At 57.2% G+C, this 16,225-nt stretch overlaps 3 protein-coding genes and 1 long non-coding RNA gene across 21 annotated transcripts in view; 3 read left to right on the top strand and 1 right to left on the bottom strand.

The window, feature by feature from the left end:
• LOC147821279 (uncharacterized) overlaps nucleotides 1-13,915 on the bottom strand; it is a 41,920-nt gene extending 28,005 nt beyond the window's left edge. For 16 of the 18 annotated variants that reach the window (XR_015447293.1, XR_015447291.1, XR_015447299.1 and 13 more), the window contains exon 1: nucleotides 13,782-13,915. This is a non-coding gene — a long non-coding RNA (uncharacterized LOC147821279). Of the gene's footprint in view, nucleotides 1-411; nucleotides 518-13,781 lie in introns of those variants that run through there. The other 2 variants (XR_015447309.1, XR_015447301.1) reach the window with 2 other exon arrangements.
• On the top strand, nucleotides 655-4,328 carry Klk10 (kallikrein related peptidase 10). Its single transcript, XM_087200927.1, has 6 exons — nucleotides 655-744; nucleotides 1,034-1,234; nucleotides 2,066-2,246; nucleotides 2,825-3,099; nucleotides 3,235-3,368; nucleotides 3,775-4,328. The coding sequence occupies exons 2-6, from the start codon at nucleotides 1,144-1,146 to the stop codon at nucleotides 3,925-3,927; spliced, it is 834 nt and encodes a 277-aa protein (XP_087057053.1). The 5' UTR covers nucleotides 655-744; nucleotides 1,034-1,143; the 3' UTR covers nucleotides 3,928-4,328.
• LOC101714490 (kallikrein-9) lies at nucleotides 7,583-13,330 on the top strand. The gene is made up of 5 exons (XM_004866771.3): nucleotides 7,583-7,728; nucleotides 7,891-8,047; nucleotides 10,219-10,484; nucleotides 11,493-11,629; nucleotides 12,554-13,330. Exons 1-5 carry the CDS (start codon nucleotides 7,686-7,688, stop codon nucleotides 12,704-12,706), a joined length of 756 nt encoding a protein of 251 aa, XP_004866828.1. The 5' UTR covers nucleotides 7,583-7,685; the 3' UTR covers nucleotides 12,707-13,330.
• Nucleotides 13,916-14,691: 776 nt separating the features above from the next.
• On the top strand, nucleotides 14,692-16,219 carry LOC147821278 (kallikrein-8-like). Its single transcript, XM_087200928.1, has 3 exons — nucleotides 14,692-14,821; nucleotides 14,907-15,033; nucleotides 15,249-16,219. Exons 1-3 carry the CDS (start codon nucleotides 14,707-14,709, stop codon nucleotides 15,574-15,576), a joined length of 570 nt encoding a protein of 189 aa, XP_087057054.1. The 5' UTR covers nucleotides 14,692-14,706; the 3' UTR covers nucleotides 15,577-16,219.
• The last annotated feature ends 6 nt before the right edge of the window (nucleotides 16,220-16,225 follow it).

The following is a 16,225-nucleotide window of genomic DNA, read 5'->3' as shown; positions in this document are numbered from 1 at the left end:
GGCCACACATGGTATGATGCAGAGCCACAACCAGAAACATGCAAGAGGGCCAGTTCCTGGGACATAGGAAATGAGCCCACTGCTCCAGCCTGGCAGGGGGAGGTGGGAGATAAGGACACAGAGCATCACCAGCCTGCCTCCTCTCCTTGGCCCCCTTCTACCACTGTGCACCTCTTTTCCAGCAACATCTTAGCCTTGGCTTCTTTCTGCCTCCCCAATTATCAGTCTCCCTTTCCCAGCTAGGCGCTGTTCCTCCCGCCCTCCTCCAGGCTCCCTCCCTCCTTGCCTTCCGCATTCTCACTCAGCCACACGAAGCATGCATTTCCCTGTTTATTTCCTCCCTCTCGCTCTTATCGCCTACCATCCCACCATCCAGGCTCCTTGGGGATCCATACCTTCCCACACACACACCTGGGAGGACTTGAGAGGGGAAGCCCCAGTTATCCAGCTCCAAAAAGGGTGTTTGGGGCACTGGGAGAAGCCTGTATTCCAGGGCCCCTCCCAGGGCAGGAATCTGGGGCCTAGGTTGGATGCCAGCCCCACCCACGACATAATTAGGGAGAGAGAAAGGGAGGGAGTGAACCCCAGGGGGGAGGGAGGGGAAGCTTCCGGGATCTGCAGGGTTAAAAGCGAAGGTCTGGCCAGGGGTCTCTCGGGCAGAGGATTCCGGCGGCCCACACTGCGCGGAGAGGGGCAGAGGCACCTCTCCGAGTCTCCTCCCTCCCTCCTATCGGCAACTTCCAGGTGAAAGGGGATGCACTCCACCCCACCTGGGGCGAAGGGGGAGGATGGGTGGGGACCCTCAGGCCACCCCTGGGAGAAACCCTGTTTGAGCTTCGATTTCCTTATCTGGGGGTTGGGAAAGTCCCCCAGCTGTGAGGTTTGGGAAGAGGGTTCCACTGGCTCAGAGCCTCGGTCCCCACTCCATCTGCTGGCGCGCGGTGCGGTTAGCAGGAAGGCCAGACGGAAGCCAGTGAAGCGTCATTAGGGTATTTGCACCCATCAGGGCTGTTCTGGCCCATTGTCGCTGCAGTGTTCCCCTGCAGTTTAATCAGGATCCCCGCGAGCTGGAGTGGCCCTGGAGGATCAGGCGAGGGTCATCTCTTTTAACCCGCCTCCTGCGCCCCAGTTCAGATCCTGGCTATGAGACCCCCACTCCTCCACCTTTCCGCCCCCTCTGGCGCCCGGGCCCTGGTGAAGCTGCTGCTTCCGCTACTGATGGCGCAACTCTGGGGTGAGCCGGGACACGGGGGCAGCGGGAGGTGCCGAGATCGGGGTGCTGAAGGTTCTACTACCAACCGTGTCACACCTATCTTTCCCCCTGCAACCCCAGCGTTCCGGAGTAGGGCGTCCCGCGTCTCCCGTGCCTCTCTTCTAGCTTCATCCCTGGGCGCACTGCCCCATTCCAGCCCCATCTTCTTTACACCTCCAGGATCGCGACTCCTCTTCTCTCCCCGCTAAATTCTTTCTCCCTCTTTTTATTACGCTTCATTCTGTCCCTGCCCCTTCTTACTCTGCCCTATTTTATTCCAAGTCTTACCGCGCGCCCTCTCCCCTTTTCCAATCCCGCTTGGTTATTCCCACCCTTTCCCTCCCACTGCGTTGGATTCTGGCCACGCCCCCTAACCCTACAGTTGGGTTCTAACCACGCCTTCACATCAACTCCCAGAGTTCTATCCCGCCCCTTATTACCCCCGTGCGTTCTGACCACGCCCCTTTACCACCCCTCTGTGTTCTCGCCCCGCCCCTCACCAGTCTGCCCGTTCTATCTCCGCCCCCTCACCCCTCCTCCGCCTTCTATCTCCGCCCCCTTAGTTCCCCACTCACTTCGCAAACTGCGTGCTGCCCTGCCCCTCCCCACCCACCCGGTTCCGTCTCTCTCTGCTCTGTCCCGCCTCTTGGCACTTTCACGCCTCTCTCCCCCCCCCCCTTACGCTCTCTTGAAACGGTTCCCGTACTTCTTTCCTGGCTTCACCCGCACGCCGTCCACTCCAGTGGCCCAGACCCCAACTCGGCCTTTGCCCAGCCTGTTCTAATCCCTGCCCGCTCCTCGGTCTTTCTCTAGTAGCGGAGGCCCTGCTTCCCGGAAACGACACGGGCTTGGACCGTGCGGCCCTCGGCGGCCCGTGCGCTCGCGGTTCGCAGCCCTGGCAGGTCTCCCTCTTCAACGGCCTCAAGTTCCACTGCGCGGGGGTCCTGGTGGATCCCAGCTGGGTGCTCACGGCCGCACACTGCTGGAACAACAAGTAGGGGGCGCTCCTCCAGGATGCCACGGAGGGAGCGGGGTTGGCAGCCCGGGAAAGGCGGGAAGGGCCGGGGCACTGGCACTCTCCCAACTCCGGGTGGCGTTGGTAGAGCAGGACTTCCCCTAACCCTGACCTTAACCCTAGCGGTAGGAGGAGAGTCGGGGCTTGGGCTTTGCCGCTAGGGGGCGGTGTGGCCCTCGCATTTCTGGGCCCTCCGTGCGTTTAGGCCTTTCCCTATAGGTTCCATTTAGCGGTAGGTAGGTGTATGCAACCAACAGAAGGCAGAGTTGGCTGTGGTCGAGAATTTAAAACTAAAAGAAAATGTGTGCCTCAGAAGTCCCCACTGGGGAGAAAGGGCAGGGCATCACAGAAAGAGCAAAGAGTGAGCTCACCCAAGAGCCCTCAGCCCTCAATTCCAGCAGAAGCTGGGAGCTCACACAGGATCCCTCGTCCCCACATCCAGGACTCCCTTCTCTAGCACCCTCCTCCCTCAGCCCTTCCTCGGGCCCCTCTCAGCTCACTCTGCCCAGGACTCTGCACGAATGTTCCATCCTCTCCTGTGGCTCTTCTTTCCCCAGGCCTCTGTGGGCTCGAGTTGGGGATGACCACCTGCTGCTTCTCCAGGGGGAGCAGCTCCGCCGGACTGTTCAGGCCTTTATCTACCCCAAGTACCTGCGGGGCTCAGGCCCCATCCTGCCCGGGCGGACAGATGAGCACGACATCATGCTGTTGAAGCTAGGCAGGCCCGCCGTGCTGGGGCATCACGCCCAGACCCTGCGGCTGCCCTACACCTGCGCCGTCCCGGGAGACAGCTGCCAGGTGGCTGGCTGGGGAACCACGAGCACCCGAAGAGGCAAGACTGGGGCCCTGGACGCCTGGGTCTGAGGGAGGAGGTCGGGGGCCTGGGGTACGCAGCCTTGCATCTGCCCTCCTGCATCCCAGAGGATGGCGTTGGGCCCAGGGGTGACCTGGCATCTTCTCCCCTCAGTGAAGTACAACAGGAGTCTGAGCTGCTCCAGGGTCACTCTTCTGAGCCCCGTGGAGTGCGAGGTCTTCTACCCTGGAGTGCTCACCCACAGCATGATTTGTGCCGGGCTGGACCAAGGCCAGGACCCTTGCCAGGTAGAGATGAGCTAGGATGCGGCTCGGACTCATGGAGGGAGAACAGGGAGAGTGGGAAAGAGACGCCTGGCTCTGGCCTGGCTCGCCCGCCCTGTCCCTCCCCATCCCCAAACCCAATCCTCGGCCTGTCCTCAACCCCTTCCCACCGTGAAGCTGTTCAGAAACCCGCGTGCCTGCACGCCCGTGTCTCCTGCCGCTCTGCATCCTGAACCTGCCGGGAGCCCCAGTCCCAATACTACCCACCACACCTCCATTCTTCTACCCCACCCCAGAGCACCCAGCGTCACAGCTCGTTTTTAACCACCCTGCCCCAGCCCTCCTGTGCCCGCCCCCCTGCTTCCCTCTCAGTGCCTCAGACCCCAAAGCGGCAGGGCTCACACTGCTGTCTCCTCTTCCTCCCATCCAGAGTGACTCTGGTGGCCCTCTGGTGTGTGAGGAGACCCTGCAAGGCATCCTTTCCTGGGGTGTTTACCCCTGTGGCTCTGTCCAGCACCCCGCTGTCTACACCCAGGTCTGCAAATACACCAGCTGGATCCAGAGAGTCATCCGCTCCAACTGACCTGGAGCCCTCCATGCCTGCACCTCGGTCGCCCTCAGTCCGTGCTCTCCCCTCACCCCCTGCCCTCTCCTCTTCACTGCTCACACCCGAGCCCAAGAGCAGAAAGCAGTGGCAGAATGTTGTTACAGTAAGGAAGCTGGTTTAGTCATCCAGCCTCTGAGATGCAGTCAGGGTCACCCTGCTAGGCTTCTTGGACCACTCCCTGCTGTAGGACCTGGCCCAAGCCCAGTACCCGCGCTGGGCCTTGTTTTCCTCACCTGCAAAATGGGGACAGTGAAGTGCCAATGCCTCAGACATGTTTCGAGGAGATAATGATGTAATGTGCATGTGAAATTTTCTGGTCATTGTCATGTAATTCAGTGACCTGTGAGCGCTGACTAAACATTACCCATCCTCCTGAACACTTCCTGGTTCAAGCATGATGATTGTAACTGGAATGAAGTGCACAGGGGTGGTCTCCAACCCTGTCGCTGGCGAGATTCATATTCCCCACGCCCCTTCCAAGCCTCAGGAAGCTCCTTTTAATGATTTCCTCCTTTCCTCCCACCGTTCCCCATTTCTGAGTCCACCCGACACCATTTCCTCCTGCCTTAGTACAGCGAGGCTGGCCCGAGTCACCTGGCACATTCTCTACCTCAGGAGGCCACAGGAACTCAGGGGAACCCACCCTGCCTCCAAACCAGGGGCTGAGCCCCAGTCGCCGTGTCCACACCCAGAAGCCTCCCTCTGAAGTTCAGGGGAAACCTTTGGTTGGCTTGTTCTTAACTGACTTTGAGATTTTGTCGCGAAAGCTCAGGAGTGTTTTCCTCTCACAGAAATCATCTGTGCACATGTTTCCATCCGGGGCTGGGGCTGGAGCAGGGTGGGGGTGTCACACACAGAATCCAGGCAAAGGTAGGAGACAATGAGTCTCCGCTAAGCTGGACACAGGCACTGCCCAAAGCTTCCCGACAGCTCAGCCTGTCTTTGTTCCCCCTTCAGTCAGCAACTTCTCAAGCACCTGCTCTATACCAGCCCCGGGGCTGCACGCTGGAGACCTGGCAGAGACCACAGCAGAGCCCGAGATGGCCATCGAGGTCCAAGCACAGGGTTCAGCATACATCTCCCTTCCCTCTGGTTGGCTCAGCCCCATCAAGCCCCTGAGCACACCCAGAAAATGTCAGCCTGGTCCGTCAGGCGAGCTGTCACCCAGGGACCAGAAGCAATGTAGGTGGGAACTCCCCGGGGACTCATGGCTAAAGGCCCGTCACCGAAGCTGCCACCATGTGTTATGAGTCATGTCCTCTGCCAACCGACTTCTCCCCTCAGGAAGCTGCTCATCAGGTGCAGGAGACAACGGATAAGCCCTACATGCTTGGCATTCAGCTCTTCTCTCAAAGATGCCTCTTGCATGATGCCCACGCAGCCCGCCCTGGCTGAAGAGTCACAGATCCCCTTTGCTCTGCTAATTTCTTCTGCAAAACCATTATGGCTGATGCTTTCATGTATCTGCTTAGCTCTTGATGGTCTCTGTGAAATCCTCCCATATGCACACACATGAAGGCCGTGAGGACAGGGCTCAGAGGCTTGCTCGCCGTGTTTTCTAAGTGCCTGCCCTAGGTCGGACCCAGGAGCCACTCAGCATGCTGTTGAGTGGACAGGTAACACATGCTGCTCGGCTCTAACCGAGAAGGAGGGGCGAGGTGCACCTCAGAGGGTCTGAAAACTCTGCCTGAAGGACTCAGGGAAGGCTTTTCACACGAGGGGACATTCATGTGTGGTTTTTTGGGGGGTTTTTTTTGGTGCCAGGGATCAAACTCGGGTCCTTGTGCTTGCAAGGCAGGCAGCGAAACCACTGAGCTAAATCCCCGGCCCTCGTGTGTGGTTTTAAAGGACAAGTAGGAGCCAGGCACCAATCGCCTGCCTGTAATCTCGGGGCTCTGGGAAGCCGAGGCAGGAGGGAGGCAAGTTTGAGCCCCGCTTGGCGAACTTAGCAAGATTCAGTCTCATAAGATAAAAAGGGCTGGAGATGGAGCCCTGTGCGACGGGCCTAGGCTCAATCCCCAGTACTGCTAAACCGATCAAGTACATTTTTTAAAATTAAAAAATAAAAGATATGCACGGGTTCACCAGCTAGAGAAAGAAATGCGTTTCTCAGTCATCCCATGACTTTGCATCCATTACCTGAGCTCCCCCTCCATCAGGTGCCCCTCTGCACAATGGGAATAGCTGCTCGATCAGAGTCTCCTGAGGCCAAGTGAGATGCTGCATATGACTGCATATGCATCACCAGGCACAGGGAAACCAGCGAGAAAGGTAGCTGCTGAAATGTTTGCAGGAGTAGTAGATGTGGCACATAGCGTAGGGTACACAGCCAGCCGCTGGTCCCAGGGCATCCCTGGCCTGAGAGGGTGGCACGGCTTGTGTCCTCTGGGGAGGGCAGCTCAGGAGGCAGCAGGGGAGGGGTGGGTCTATGGGACACTGCGCCTGCAGCAGGCACTGCTGTCAGTGCCTCATGTGAGTGAATTCACTGGGCCGCCACGGCCCCAGTTAGCACTGCTACCTAACAGATGGAGAACCTGCAGTCCGGTGACTCACCTGAGGTCACACTCCTCATCTGGGCCCGGACTGAAATGAGATGCAGACTGCCCAGTTCCTGAGGCCATGTTCCCAGCCACGGCACCATCATGTGGGAGCTTTCTTGATAAGGAAGCCAGCAAGCAGTGGAAATCTGGAAGAGGGCTTTGAGCGCCCAGGGGAGCCAAGGATTGGCTTTGCCAGGAGAAATCAGAGAAGACATCTTGGTGAAGGGGCATTTAGGTTGGGTCTTGAAGGATGAGGAGGAGTTTACCAAAAAAAAAAAAAAGCGGAGGCGGGTGGGGGGCTATGGAAAAAGACATTCGCTCATTCAATGAATGTGCTCTGGGGCATTCCAGGAGCCCAGCCCAGAACTGAGTGATCCTGGGGACACAGATGAGTCACACCTGGGCTCGGCTCTCAGGGGCTGCCATCTGCGGAGGAGACACCGGGAAGAGGAAGGGAGGATGGGGTGACAGGAAGGACAGTGTGGGTGAGGGGAGCATGGGCCTCAGGCTCCGGCATCTGTAAGATGCGCAGGGCCCCTGGGTCTTTGGGGGCTGTGCTAGGCGGAAGGGGACAGTCCGATGGGAGGGGCTGACCCGGACGGGCCAGGCCTCTGTGCGAGGGAAGGGGCGGGGGCTGTGTTGCTCGCCTCTCTGGTTCCTCTCACCCCGTCCTCCCAGCTGCCCACCCCCCTCCCTCTAGGAGCCTCCTCGATCCCTCTCCCATCTCTACTTGCTTTCTGGGCGACTCCCTGCACCCCTATATCCCGTGCTGTGAAGCTGGCCGGCCGCACTGCCTCACCCGGAATAAACCTGCCTCCATCCTAGGATCCCATTGCGGATGCTCCTCCTCCTCCTCCTCCAGGCCATGGAAAATTCTGGATCCAGACCCTGAGCCTGAGGTCAGGGAAATGGGGGTGCCCACAGCCTCTCCATGCCCCATTTATCCTTCGGTTCTGGCCCAGCTACAGCGAACTCACCCTGACAGGGGCTCACCTCAGTGAGGGGGCTTCCTTGCTCCCACTTCCCCTCCGGGGCCTCCATCTCAGCCCTGGGGCTTCCCCTCCCTGGCGATGTTTCTCAACCCTGCTTAATCACTGGGGCGGCCTGGAGGAGGAGGAAGCCCAAACCTGGCCACGGGTTCACCATAAAGAAGCCCGCATACCAAGCCTGGAGAGGACCCAGCACGAAGAGGTCATGAAGCTGGGGTTCGCCTGGGCTCTGCTCTCCCTTCTGGCTGGTAAGCCTCGACCCCGCTGCCCCGGCCAGTTCATCTACCCGCCTCTCGGTCCAGCGCCCCTACCCTGGCCTTCTGCACCCTGCCCTCCATGGCCCTCGGTACCCTCCCCTGGGCCCTCCAGGCCTGCTCATCACTGGTCCTTCTGCCCCCACCCCACCCCAGGGCACAGCTGGGCAGACACCCGGGCCATCGGAGCCAAGGAATGTCCCCGAAACTCACAGCCCTGGCAGGCTGGCCTCTTCTTCCTCACCCGGCTCTTCTGTGGGGCAACCCTCATCAGTGACCGCTGGCTGCTCACAGCTGCCCACTGCCGAAAGTCGTGAGTACTGGAGTGGCTGCTCTGGGGGGGCGGGTGTCAGGAGAGGGGGAGGGGAGGGGCTTCCCTGCTAGGGGAAGAAGGAGCCTTAGGCAGGAAAAGCAGAGCCTCCAGGTTTGATGCCACAAATCCAGCTCAGGATTACCAAGGTTAACCTTCCCAAATTCCAAAATTCCAGATCCTAAAATATCTGGTTCCGAGAGTTGTGAGAGAGTCTAAGAGCCTTCTGATTGGAAGTTTAGGCTATTCAAATCCTAGCCTCTGACCCTGAGAAAGCCAGAATCATAGAATCCTAAAATCCAGGGCCCATGAAATCCTAGAATCATAGGTTCATCGAGTATCAAAATAATCTTAGTGGTCCGGGTCAGTGCTGCCCAAGGGAAAATGTAACACCACCCACGATGCAAGCTTATGTTTTCTAGGAGGACTGCAAGTTCGAGCCTAGTCTGGGCAACTTAATTATTACAACTAATTTAATAATAGATTTAACTGGACATACTCAAAATATTATTTCCACATCTTTGTAAATAATTATGAATGTCATAGTTATTTTTCTTTTTCTTTCTTTTTTTATAGTAAGACTTCAAAATCCAGCATGAATTTCATGCATAGGACACGTCTAAATTTGGACTAGCCACATTTTGGGTGTTTGACGGCTGTATGGTTAGTGCAGTCCTAGAATGTTAGTTTCAAAGTGTTCTTGGTTCTCTGAATGTAGACACTTACAGTTCTGGAATCTTTGATTCACAACACTGTCAACTGACAGTGACAGTGTTGAGAGAATTTGAAAAGACAGTTTTCTTAAACATGTAGATTCTGGTGGTTTAATATCCCAGAATTATATAATTCCAGTCTTAAAAACCAGGAAGCTTTAAGTTGGAGAATCATGAAGTATTAAACTGTTTCGATTCTAGACTCTAAAATTTATAAAACCATAGGTTTATTAGATTTCTATAATGGTAAAATTTTAGTCTTGTTGTCCCAGGATATTAGAACTCTAAACTCTTTAAGTATTAGACTTAATGCAGATAACTTTTAAATCTTGGATTTTTTTGAGTCAGAGAAATACAGACTGTTAGAATCTTGGATCCATAAAATTCTCAAACTTGAGCCTCTTGAAATTCAAGAATCACAGAAAGTGGAATGTTAGAATCTTAGAATTCTTAAATCTTAGATTCTGGGCATTCTAATAGAATCATAGAATCCACATGAAACATGAGTCCTTTCTGCATTATCTCTGAATGAGGGCCATCCATACTGTTCTAATATTCTTCCATCTGAGAATACAGCACACGTTAAACAAGATTCTGTGTGGGAATTTCCCATCATGCACAGCTCCATGATCTCTTAACTTCTGCCTGCAGCTCAGGCTAGATGAACAATGCTTAGATTTAGCTCCAAAGACAAAAGAAGGAAGAAGTGATATGGAGATGAAAGAAGTCAGAGGGTAGAACGGGGTGGAGGGGATAACTTCCCCAACCCAGAGCCAAGATCACAAGAGCGTCAGCAGGACAGAGAAAAAAGTAACACCTCATCTCAGGACTTGGGAAACTGAATTCTCAGTCATTAGCCTGGTGCCTAAAGTCAGAGGTCAGAGGCTGGGAAAAAGACATGTAGACCCCCAGAGGGCCCCCAACTGTTCAGAGCAGAATATGTGGGCTGGGACTGAAGCGAGAAGGCCCAAGGTTAGACCTCAGGAAGAAGTGCCTTGGTGGGTGAAGGGTATGATAAATAAAAAAGCCTAAGCTTACAGATGGCCCCCAATGAGGGGATTTTCCATACCCTGTCCCCTTCCATACACACCCCCCCAAAACATCCTGAGTCACTCCCGCAGAAGCCACCAGACTTGTGGGGGCAGGGGTGGGGTTGTTATTGCATGATAGGTGGGGCCCCCACGGGCCCACAAGGTTCCCAGGGGACCCAGGTCACCAGTGAGGCTCCAGACGGGGCCTCGTAGGAGGCTCATTTCGCATGCGTGGTAAGTTAAGAGATGCTTTGCGGAGGAGCTACTAAGGCTGCAGAAAGAAGTCAGAGTGGGGAGCAGGGACCCACAGAGGGTGTGTGGCACCTGGAAGGCCACACACCATCCTGGTGGACAGAAAAAAAGATTGGGGCTGAGAAGTCCCCAAATGCCCACCTCCCCTCAGCGTGACCCCTAAAGTCTGTCCCTGCAGGCGCCTGTGGGTCCGCCTTGGGGAGCACCACCTCTGGCAGTGGGAGGGTCCAGAGCAGCTGTTCCTGGCCAGAGACTTCTTCCCCCACCCCGGGTTCAACAGTGACCTCAGCGCCAATGACCACAACCATGACATCATGCTGATCCGGCTGCCCAGGCGGGCGCGTCTGGGGCCTGCCGTGCAGCCCCTCAACATCAGCAAGACCTGCATCTCCCCAGGCACGAAGTGCCTCATCTCAGGCTGGGGGGCGGTGTCCAGTCCCAAGGGTACGGCCTTGCACCTGACACGCTCCCACTCCCTGTGTCTCAGCCCAGGGCCTGTTCTCTGTTTCCTTCTCCTCGCTCTGTGTCTACCAACATATTTCATCACATCTCAAATGCCGTCAACTTTAAGATGCACCCTTTAGTGAGCTGCTCAAAGTGGGGGAAAAAAAGAAAGGTCCCCTGAACAGTGTGACACCACTGACCAGAAGACACATCCGGACTTTAGAGATGCTTAAATGTGGACATGCGTGAATCTTAGAATTGGAGTAAAGTGCTTCTCTCACAGTCCCACATCAGCAACCTGCTGGGCAACCACTATTCATTTTCAGTGTCTTAAAAAAAGTCTGAGTGGGCTGTTGCTAATACCTAAAACCTGTGCATCTTATGTAAAAGCCAGGTTTCTGGATTCACTTGAAAAAGTCAAAGTTCCTACGATAGCAACCCCCCGGAAGCCAGGACAGACGCCTTCCACCAGATTCAGGTCCACTGCCACTCACTCTCCAGCTGCTGGCTGCCCGCACTGTTTGCCCAGAAAGCCCCTTGGTGCACCTCAGTTCCGCTGTGTGCTGCAGAGTTGCATACGGGTATCCCGTGGGCCTGTCTGTCTCTGCTGAACGCTGCACCGTCTTTGTCTAGACCCGGCGCTTCCGCCTCTGCCTCTCTATCAGCGGTCATCTGTCCGTTTATTGCACTGTCTTCCCTCATTTCTTCACTACCTCCTCTGACTGTCTTTCTCCTTAAGAGGTCTGTTTTCCTCCATGTGAGTCACACCTGTGCCTCTTCTTGTCCCTTGTTCTCTGCATCTTTCTGGTTTTCTCTTGCTTTTCTAGCCCTCTCTTCCATCTCCTGTCCTTCAGCTACTCTTTCGTGCTGTAACTATGTCACCACTTTCTGTCTGTCTCTAGTGTTGTGCCATGGCTCTCTGGGTCCTCCGGGGAAAGGGAGGGTGCGGTGAGGGGGTAGCCGATGTAGGGGGACAGCTGCTGACCCTCTACGACCTTCTCCCCACAGCGCAGTTCCCGCTCACGCTGCAGTGTGCCAACATCAACATCCTGGAGCCCACGCTCTGTCACTGGGCGTATCCGGGCCACATCTCAGACACCATGATCTGTGCAGGCCAGTGGGAAGGGGGCCGGGGCTCCTGCCAGGTGAGACCCCACAGTGAGGAAGGAGGGCCTGCCGGTGGGGGATGCTGGGACTTGGGGGAGGGGAGAGCTGGAGGCCTCGACTCTTGGATCTGAAATAGGAGGGGCCGGGGGTCCAGACGCTGAGTCCTGGGGATGTGAGGCTCTCTGAGCTTTTAGTCCGGGGTCTGAGGGAGAAGAGACTGGAGACCCGGACTCCCAAGTGCTGGGGAGGAGGAAGTGACTGTGTCCAAGGGGTGACTGGAAATACAGTGAGGGTTTGCATTAAAATATTTATTACAGTAGGGCCAGGGATTTAGCTCAGTGGTTCCACCGCCTGCCTCGCAAGCGCAAGGTACTGAGTTCAGTCCCCGGTGCCAAAAAAGAAAACAATTTATTACAGTAAGAGATACATTGCTATTAATCTCCTGCGAAACAGTTCCCCTTGCTTCAAATACACCTATCCCATGGCTCTTGCCACTTTCTAAAGCAGTTCTGGAGGTCCTCAGTTCTGGAGGTCCTCTTTCCTGAGTGTCTTTACAAGATAGGGTCAAAAATAAGGTGAATGCTGCTGCCAAATGCCATCCAAAGAAAGGCAGGCTCATAAAAATGTCACAGCATGTCCTCATCCACCTTATTCACCGGATCTGGCACCATTCGACTTCTGCCTCCTCCCCAAAGTCAAATGACCATGAAAGGTCAATGTTTCGAATTCATTCAGGGCATTGAAGCAGCCAGGAGAGCACAGCTAAAGACACTCATGAAAGAGCAATCCCAGAACTGCTTCAGAAAGCAGCAAGAACCACAGGATAAGTGTGTTGGAAGTCGAAGGGGAGTATTTTGAGGGCGATTAACAGCAATGTGCCTTTTACTTGAAACATTCGATCACACCTCGTAATAGCGTTGAACAGACCGACCTAACAGTTTCTGCTCTTCTCCCGCACACAGGGTGACTCTGGGGGCCCCTTGGTCTGCAATGGGACCCTAGCGGGCGTTGTGTCTGGGGGCGGCGAGCCCTGCTCCAGACCCCAGCGACCCGCCGTCTATACTGGAACATGTCACTATTACGACTGGATTAAGAAAACCATGGAGGAAAACTGAGTCCCTAAGGAGTCACCTCAGGACTCCGGCCGCAATAGTCTCCGTCCTGGACTTCGGGTTGCCTGGGAGACCAAGCTCTGGACACTCAGAATGTACCCCTCGGGGCCGGAGATTTAGCTCAGTGGTTCTGCTGCCTGCCTCGCAAGCACAAGGACCCAAGTTTGATCCCTGGTACCAAAAAAAAAAAAAGAACGTATCCCTGGGGCTCGGTCCCAGAGCATTGGCCACCAGGATATGGCCACGCCCCCTCAAGGCGTACAGCCCGGGGGAGGGGCCCTAGGACGTCACCGAAAACTAGCACCGCCCCCTGGAACGGTCCAACTGCGGCTCCGCCCCGAGGAACACGCCTAGTAAATAGTCCCGCCCCCGAACTTTGCCCAATGGGACTTCTCCTCTGGACGCCACTCCTTTGGCCACGCCTCCTCCACCAGAGTCCCCGCCCCATGACGGCAGGCCTCGGCAGCTCCGCCCACGTGTCAGGGCAGCCAGTGTGGGACCTGCCTCTGCCCCGGGCTTGTCCTGGGTTTGAATCCGACGGGGACTCCAGGGGGAGGAGTTTGGGGGAGGGAGTCGATGCTTTTCCGAGCCAATGAGAGATTTTACAATAAAGCCGCCTTCCTTCGGCCCGCGCAGTGATGGCGAGCGCGAGCGGTGGGCGGTGAAGGGCAGACGAAGGACGTAGTGCCCCCTGGAGCCCGCACGAGTCCCGCCTGACGTCTGTCTCCATCACCCCTATTGCAGCAAGGCCCCTGAACCCTGCCCAGGTTACTCCCGCCACTCCCAGGGCAAGAGGAAACCAGGTCACGGTGCCTCCCAAACCTGCCTTCCCAGATCCCGCACCTCAGGCGGGCGGCCCAGTCCGCCCTCGGAAGACGCCTTTTTCTCATTCCGGTTGCTGACAGCAGCCCCCTCCTCCCCCAAGACCAGGCTCCTCGCCCCTCCTCCCAGAACGGAGGAATTCCCTCTCCCCCTCCTCCCTCAGCCCAGGGCTCCAGACCCCAACCCCTGCCCCCGCCCCGGGGGTCCCGGCCCGGGTCTTCCCGGGGAATCCCAGCTCTGAGCCCTCCTCCCTTACCTCGGAGTCCGGGATTCCATCCCATCCTCCCTCCAGACTGCGGTTCAGCCCCTCCGCCCCTCTGCACGAACTCCCGGGGTTCCCAGAGGCTTCTCCTGCTCGGTGCGGGAGGAGGCGGGGCAGGAGGCGGGGACTGCCGGTTAAAAGGCTGCAGACTCGCGCCCCGGGCCGCAGCACGGAAATACGGGCCTCTTCCGCAGAGTCGGGATCAATAGGTGACCCCGCCCCCGGATTCTGGAAGGTGAGATGGGAGGTGCTCGGACTCAGCCTCAGGCCCAGGGACCCTTCCTTCCTCCCCGGGGCGCAGGACCCCGGCCTCACACCCCACCTCCCTCAATACCAATCAGCCGGACCCCAGCTCCCTCCTCCACTCTCTTCTTGTCCATCTGTCCCAGACGCAGAGCTCCAAACCCAGTTCCCTCCCAGCGTGGCATGTCGGAGACATTCCCCCCGGCCACCGCCACACTTAGATTCTGCAGCTGGGGCTTCTGTCCCCTTCTTCCTCAGACCCAAGAACCTACATCCCCATCTTGCTGCGGCAGGACCCAGAGCAGCTCTGGAAGTTCTGCTCCATCCCTAGCCCCAAACCCGGAGTGCGAAGTCGGGCATCCCCTTCCGGCCTCAGCCCCTCCCTCTGCTGCTCTCAGGCCCCCCTGGGATGCCCCGCCCCCGCCCCGGCCGTGCAGGCCTGATGTGGACGGTCCTGCTGCTGCTGCTGCTGCTGCTGCTGGCCTCTTGGCCAGGTGAGGGGGCAGGGGCTGCACAGAGGAAACGGGCTGCTGGGGAAGCTGTGTGCACCCCTGGGGGCCATGGGGTGCACAGGGTGGCTGGGGAGGGGAGGGGAAGCCTGAGGCTGGGGCTCTCTGAGAGAGGGTGGAGGTGTGGAGCGTGTGTCAGGGAGGCGTGGCAAGAGTACTCCAAGGGGATGCCGCCAGGGTGCGCTGTGGGGCGACTGCCTGCGGGCTCCAGTGTGCGTGTGTGCGTGTGCGCGTGTGTGTGGCCCAGTGTGGCTGCCAGGCCTGAGGGCCGGGGGCAGCAGGGTGAGGAATCATGCAGTTCTGGGGTCTTCTGGGCTCTGGGACTGCCCCCAAAGGTGCTGATCCAACCCTCTCTCTCCTGCTGCAGGCCGAACCGAGGCGCAGGTGAGCAAGGTTCTGCAGGGCAGTGAGTGCGAGCCCCACTCACAGCCGTGGCAGACGGCCTTGTTCCAGGGCGAGCGGCTGCTCTGCGGGGGCGTCCTGGTGGGCACCAGGTGGGTCCTCTCTGCAGCCCACTGTAAAAAAACGTGAGTGGATGTTGGGACGGTGGGGTGCTTGAGAAGAGGGGATTGAGGCCTCAGCTTCCAAAGGAGAAAGCTGGATCCCTGGTCACGGGGAGGAGGCCGGGCCTGGGCCCGGGTCTGAGGGAGGAGGGCTGAGTCCCAGTTGAGGAGGAGGCTGGCTCCCCAGCTCTCCCCTCCATTTCCAGAAAGTACACAGTGCGCCTGGGAGATCACAGCCTGCAGAGTAAGGATGAACCAGAACAAGAAATTTCTGTGGCTCAGTCCATCCAGCACCCCTGCTACAACAGCAGCAACAGTGAAGACCGCAATCACGATCTGATGCTCATCCGACTGAGAAAGCAGGCGTCCCTAGGCCCCAAAGTGCAGCCCATTGACCTGGCGAAGCATTGTGCCAAAGTTGGCCAGAAGTGCACCATCTCAGGCTGGGGCACTGTCACCAGTCCCAGAGGTAGTGAGGGGGCTTGGCCACCACTGGGAGGGACAGGAGGAGCTGCTTGGCCCAGTGGACCCTAAGCCACTGGCAAATCTTGTTCTACCAGGAGAAGACAAAGAAGGGGAAGTGATTGTGATGTTGGGGTTCACCCAGGGTGAGGCCTGGAAGGGCAGCCAGGAGTAGGGAGGGAAGGGAGCAGACGAATAGGCAGGCGGGGCTCCCAGTGTCCCCTTTTGGATGGATAGAGCTGTCCTAAGAGTTCTTTCATTATGCAGGTTTTTTATACACTCTTCTTAACAGACTTAGGATGTATGCACTCCTCAGAGGCTCAGGAAAGACTCCTGAGCACCCTCTTCCCTTGAACCCAGGATCCTGGCCCTGGCCCCTCTTCCTTGTGATCCAAGAGGCCAGCCCCTCCCTCGCTCAGGACTCGGTGGTCCAGGTTCCCAGCTTCCTCCTCTGTCTGGACTTCTGTCGGGAATCCCTTCGGGACTTCATAGAGTCTAGACAACCCCTCTTCTTACTTCACAGTGAAAAAATAAATCAGGGCTCAGCACACAGGCAGTAGGCAGCACACGGTCTGTTCTCCAGACAGCGGCAAAGTCGGGATCCAGTCCCTGCTTGCCCTCCTCCTCCTTGGAATGAGACAGTGTGTTGCTGCTCGAGAAGCAGGTGGATCTCCTGGAACTCCGCCTCTCCTCCTCCCTGGAGCCCCTCCTCATCTCCCAG

This window comes from Heterocephalus glaber, unplaced genomic scaffold (assembly GCF_053883595.1).
Source record: "Heterocephalus glaber isolate CG9 unplaced genomic scaffold, H.glaber_assembly_v1.0 deba00001745, whole genome shotgun sequence".
Lineage (NCBI taxonomy): Eukaryota > Metazoa > Chordata > Mammalia > Rodentia > Bathyergidae > Heterocephalus > Heterocephalus glaber.
Note: the sequence above shows the minus strand (reverse complement) of the source record. Positions and strands in the feature narration are given on the sequence as shown.

Bases quoted from the DNA above. Each gene is read 5' to 3' on its own strand.
- Klk10 (XM_087200927.1), top strand. From the start codon at position 1,144: ATGAGACCCCCACTCCTCCACCTTTCCGCCCCCTCTGGCGCCCGGGCC. The intron at 1,235-2,065 runs GTGAGCCGGGAC...GTCTTTCTCTAG, and splicing joins ACTGATGGCGCAACTCTGGG to TAGCGGAGGCCCTGCTTCCC. The intron at 3,369-3,774 runs GTAGAGATGAGC...CCTCCCATCCAG, and splicing joins AAGGCCAGGACCCTTGCCAG to AGTGACTCTGGTGGCCCTCT.
- LOC101714490 (XM_004866771.3), top strand. From the start codon at position 7,686: ATGAAGCTGGGGTTCGCCTGGGCTCTGCTCTCCCTTCTGGCTG. The intron at 7,729-7,890 runs GTAAGCCTCGAC...ACCCCACCCCAG, and splicing joins TCTGCTCTCCCTTCTGGCTG to GGCACAGCTGGGCAGACACC. The intron at 11,630-12,553 runs GTGAGACCCCAC...TCCCGCACACAG, and splicing joins GGGGCCGGGGCTCCTGCCAG to GGTGACTCTGGGGGCCCCTT.
- LOC147821278 (XM_087200928.1), top strand. From the start codon at position 14,707: ATGCCGCCAGGGTGCGCTGTGGGGCGACTGCCTGCGGGCTCCAGTGTG. The intron at 14,822-14,906 runs GTGAGGAATCAT...CTCCTGCTGCAG, and splicing joins TGAGGGCCGGGGGCAGCAGG to GCCGAACCGAGGCGCAGGTG. The intron at 15,034-15,248 runs GTGGGTCCTCTC...CTCCATTTCCAG, and splicing joins GGCGTCCTGGTGGGCACCAG to AAAGTACACAGTGCGCCTGG.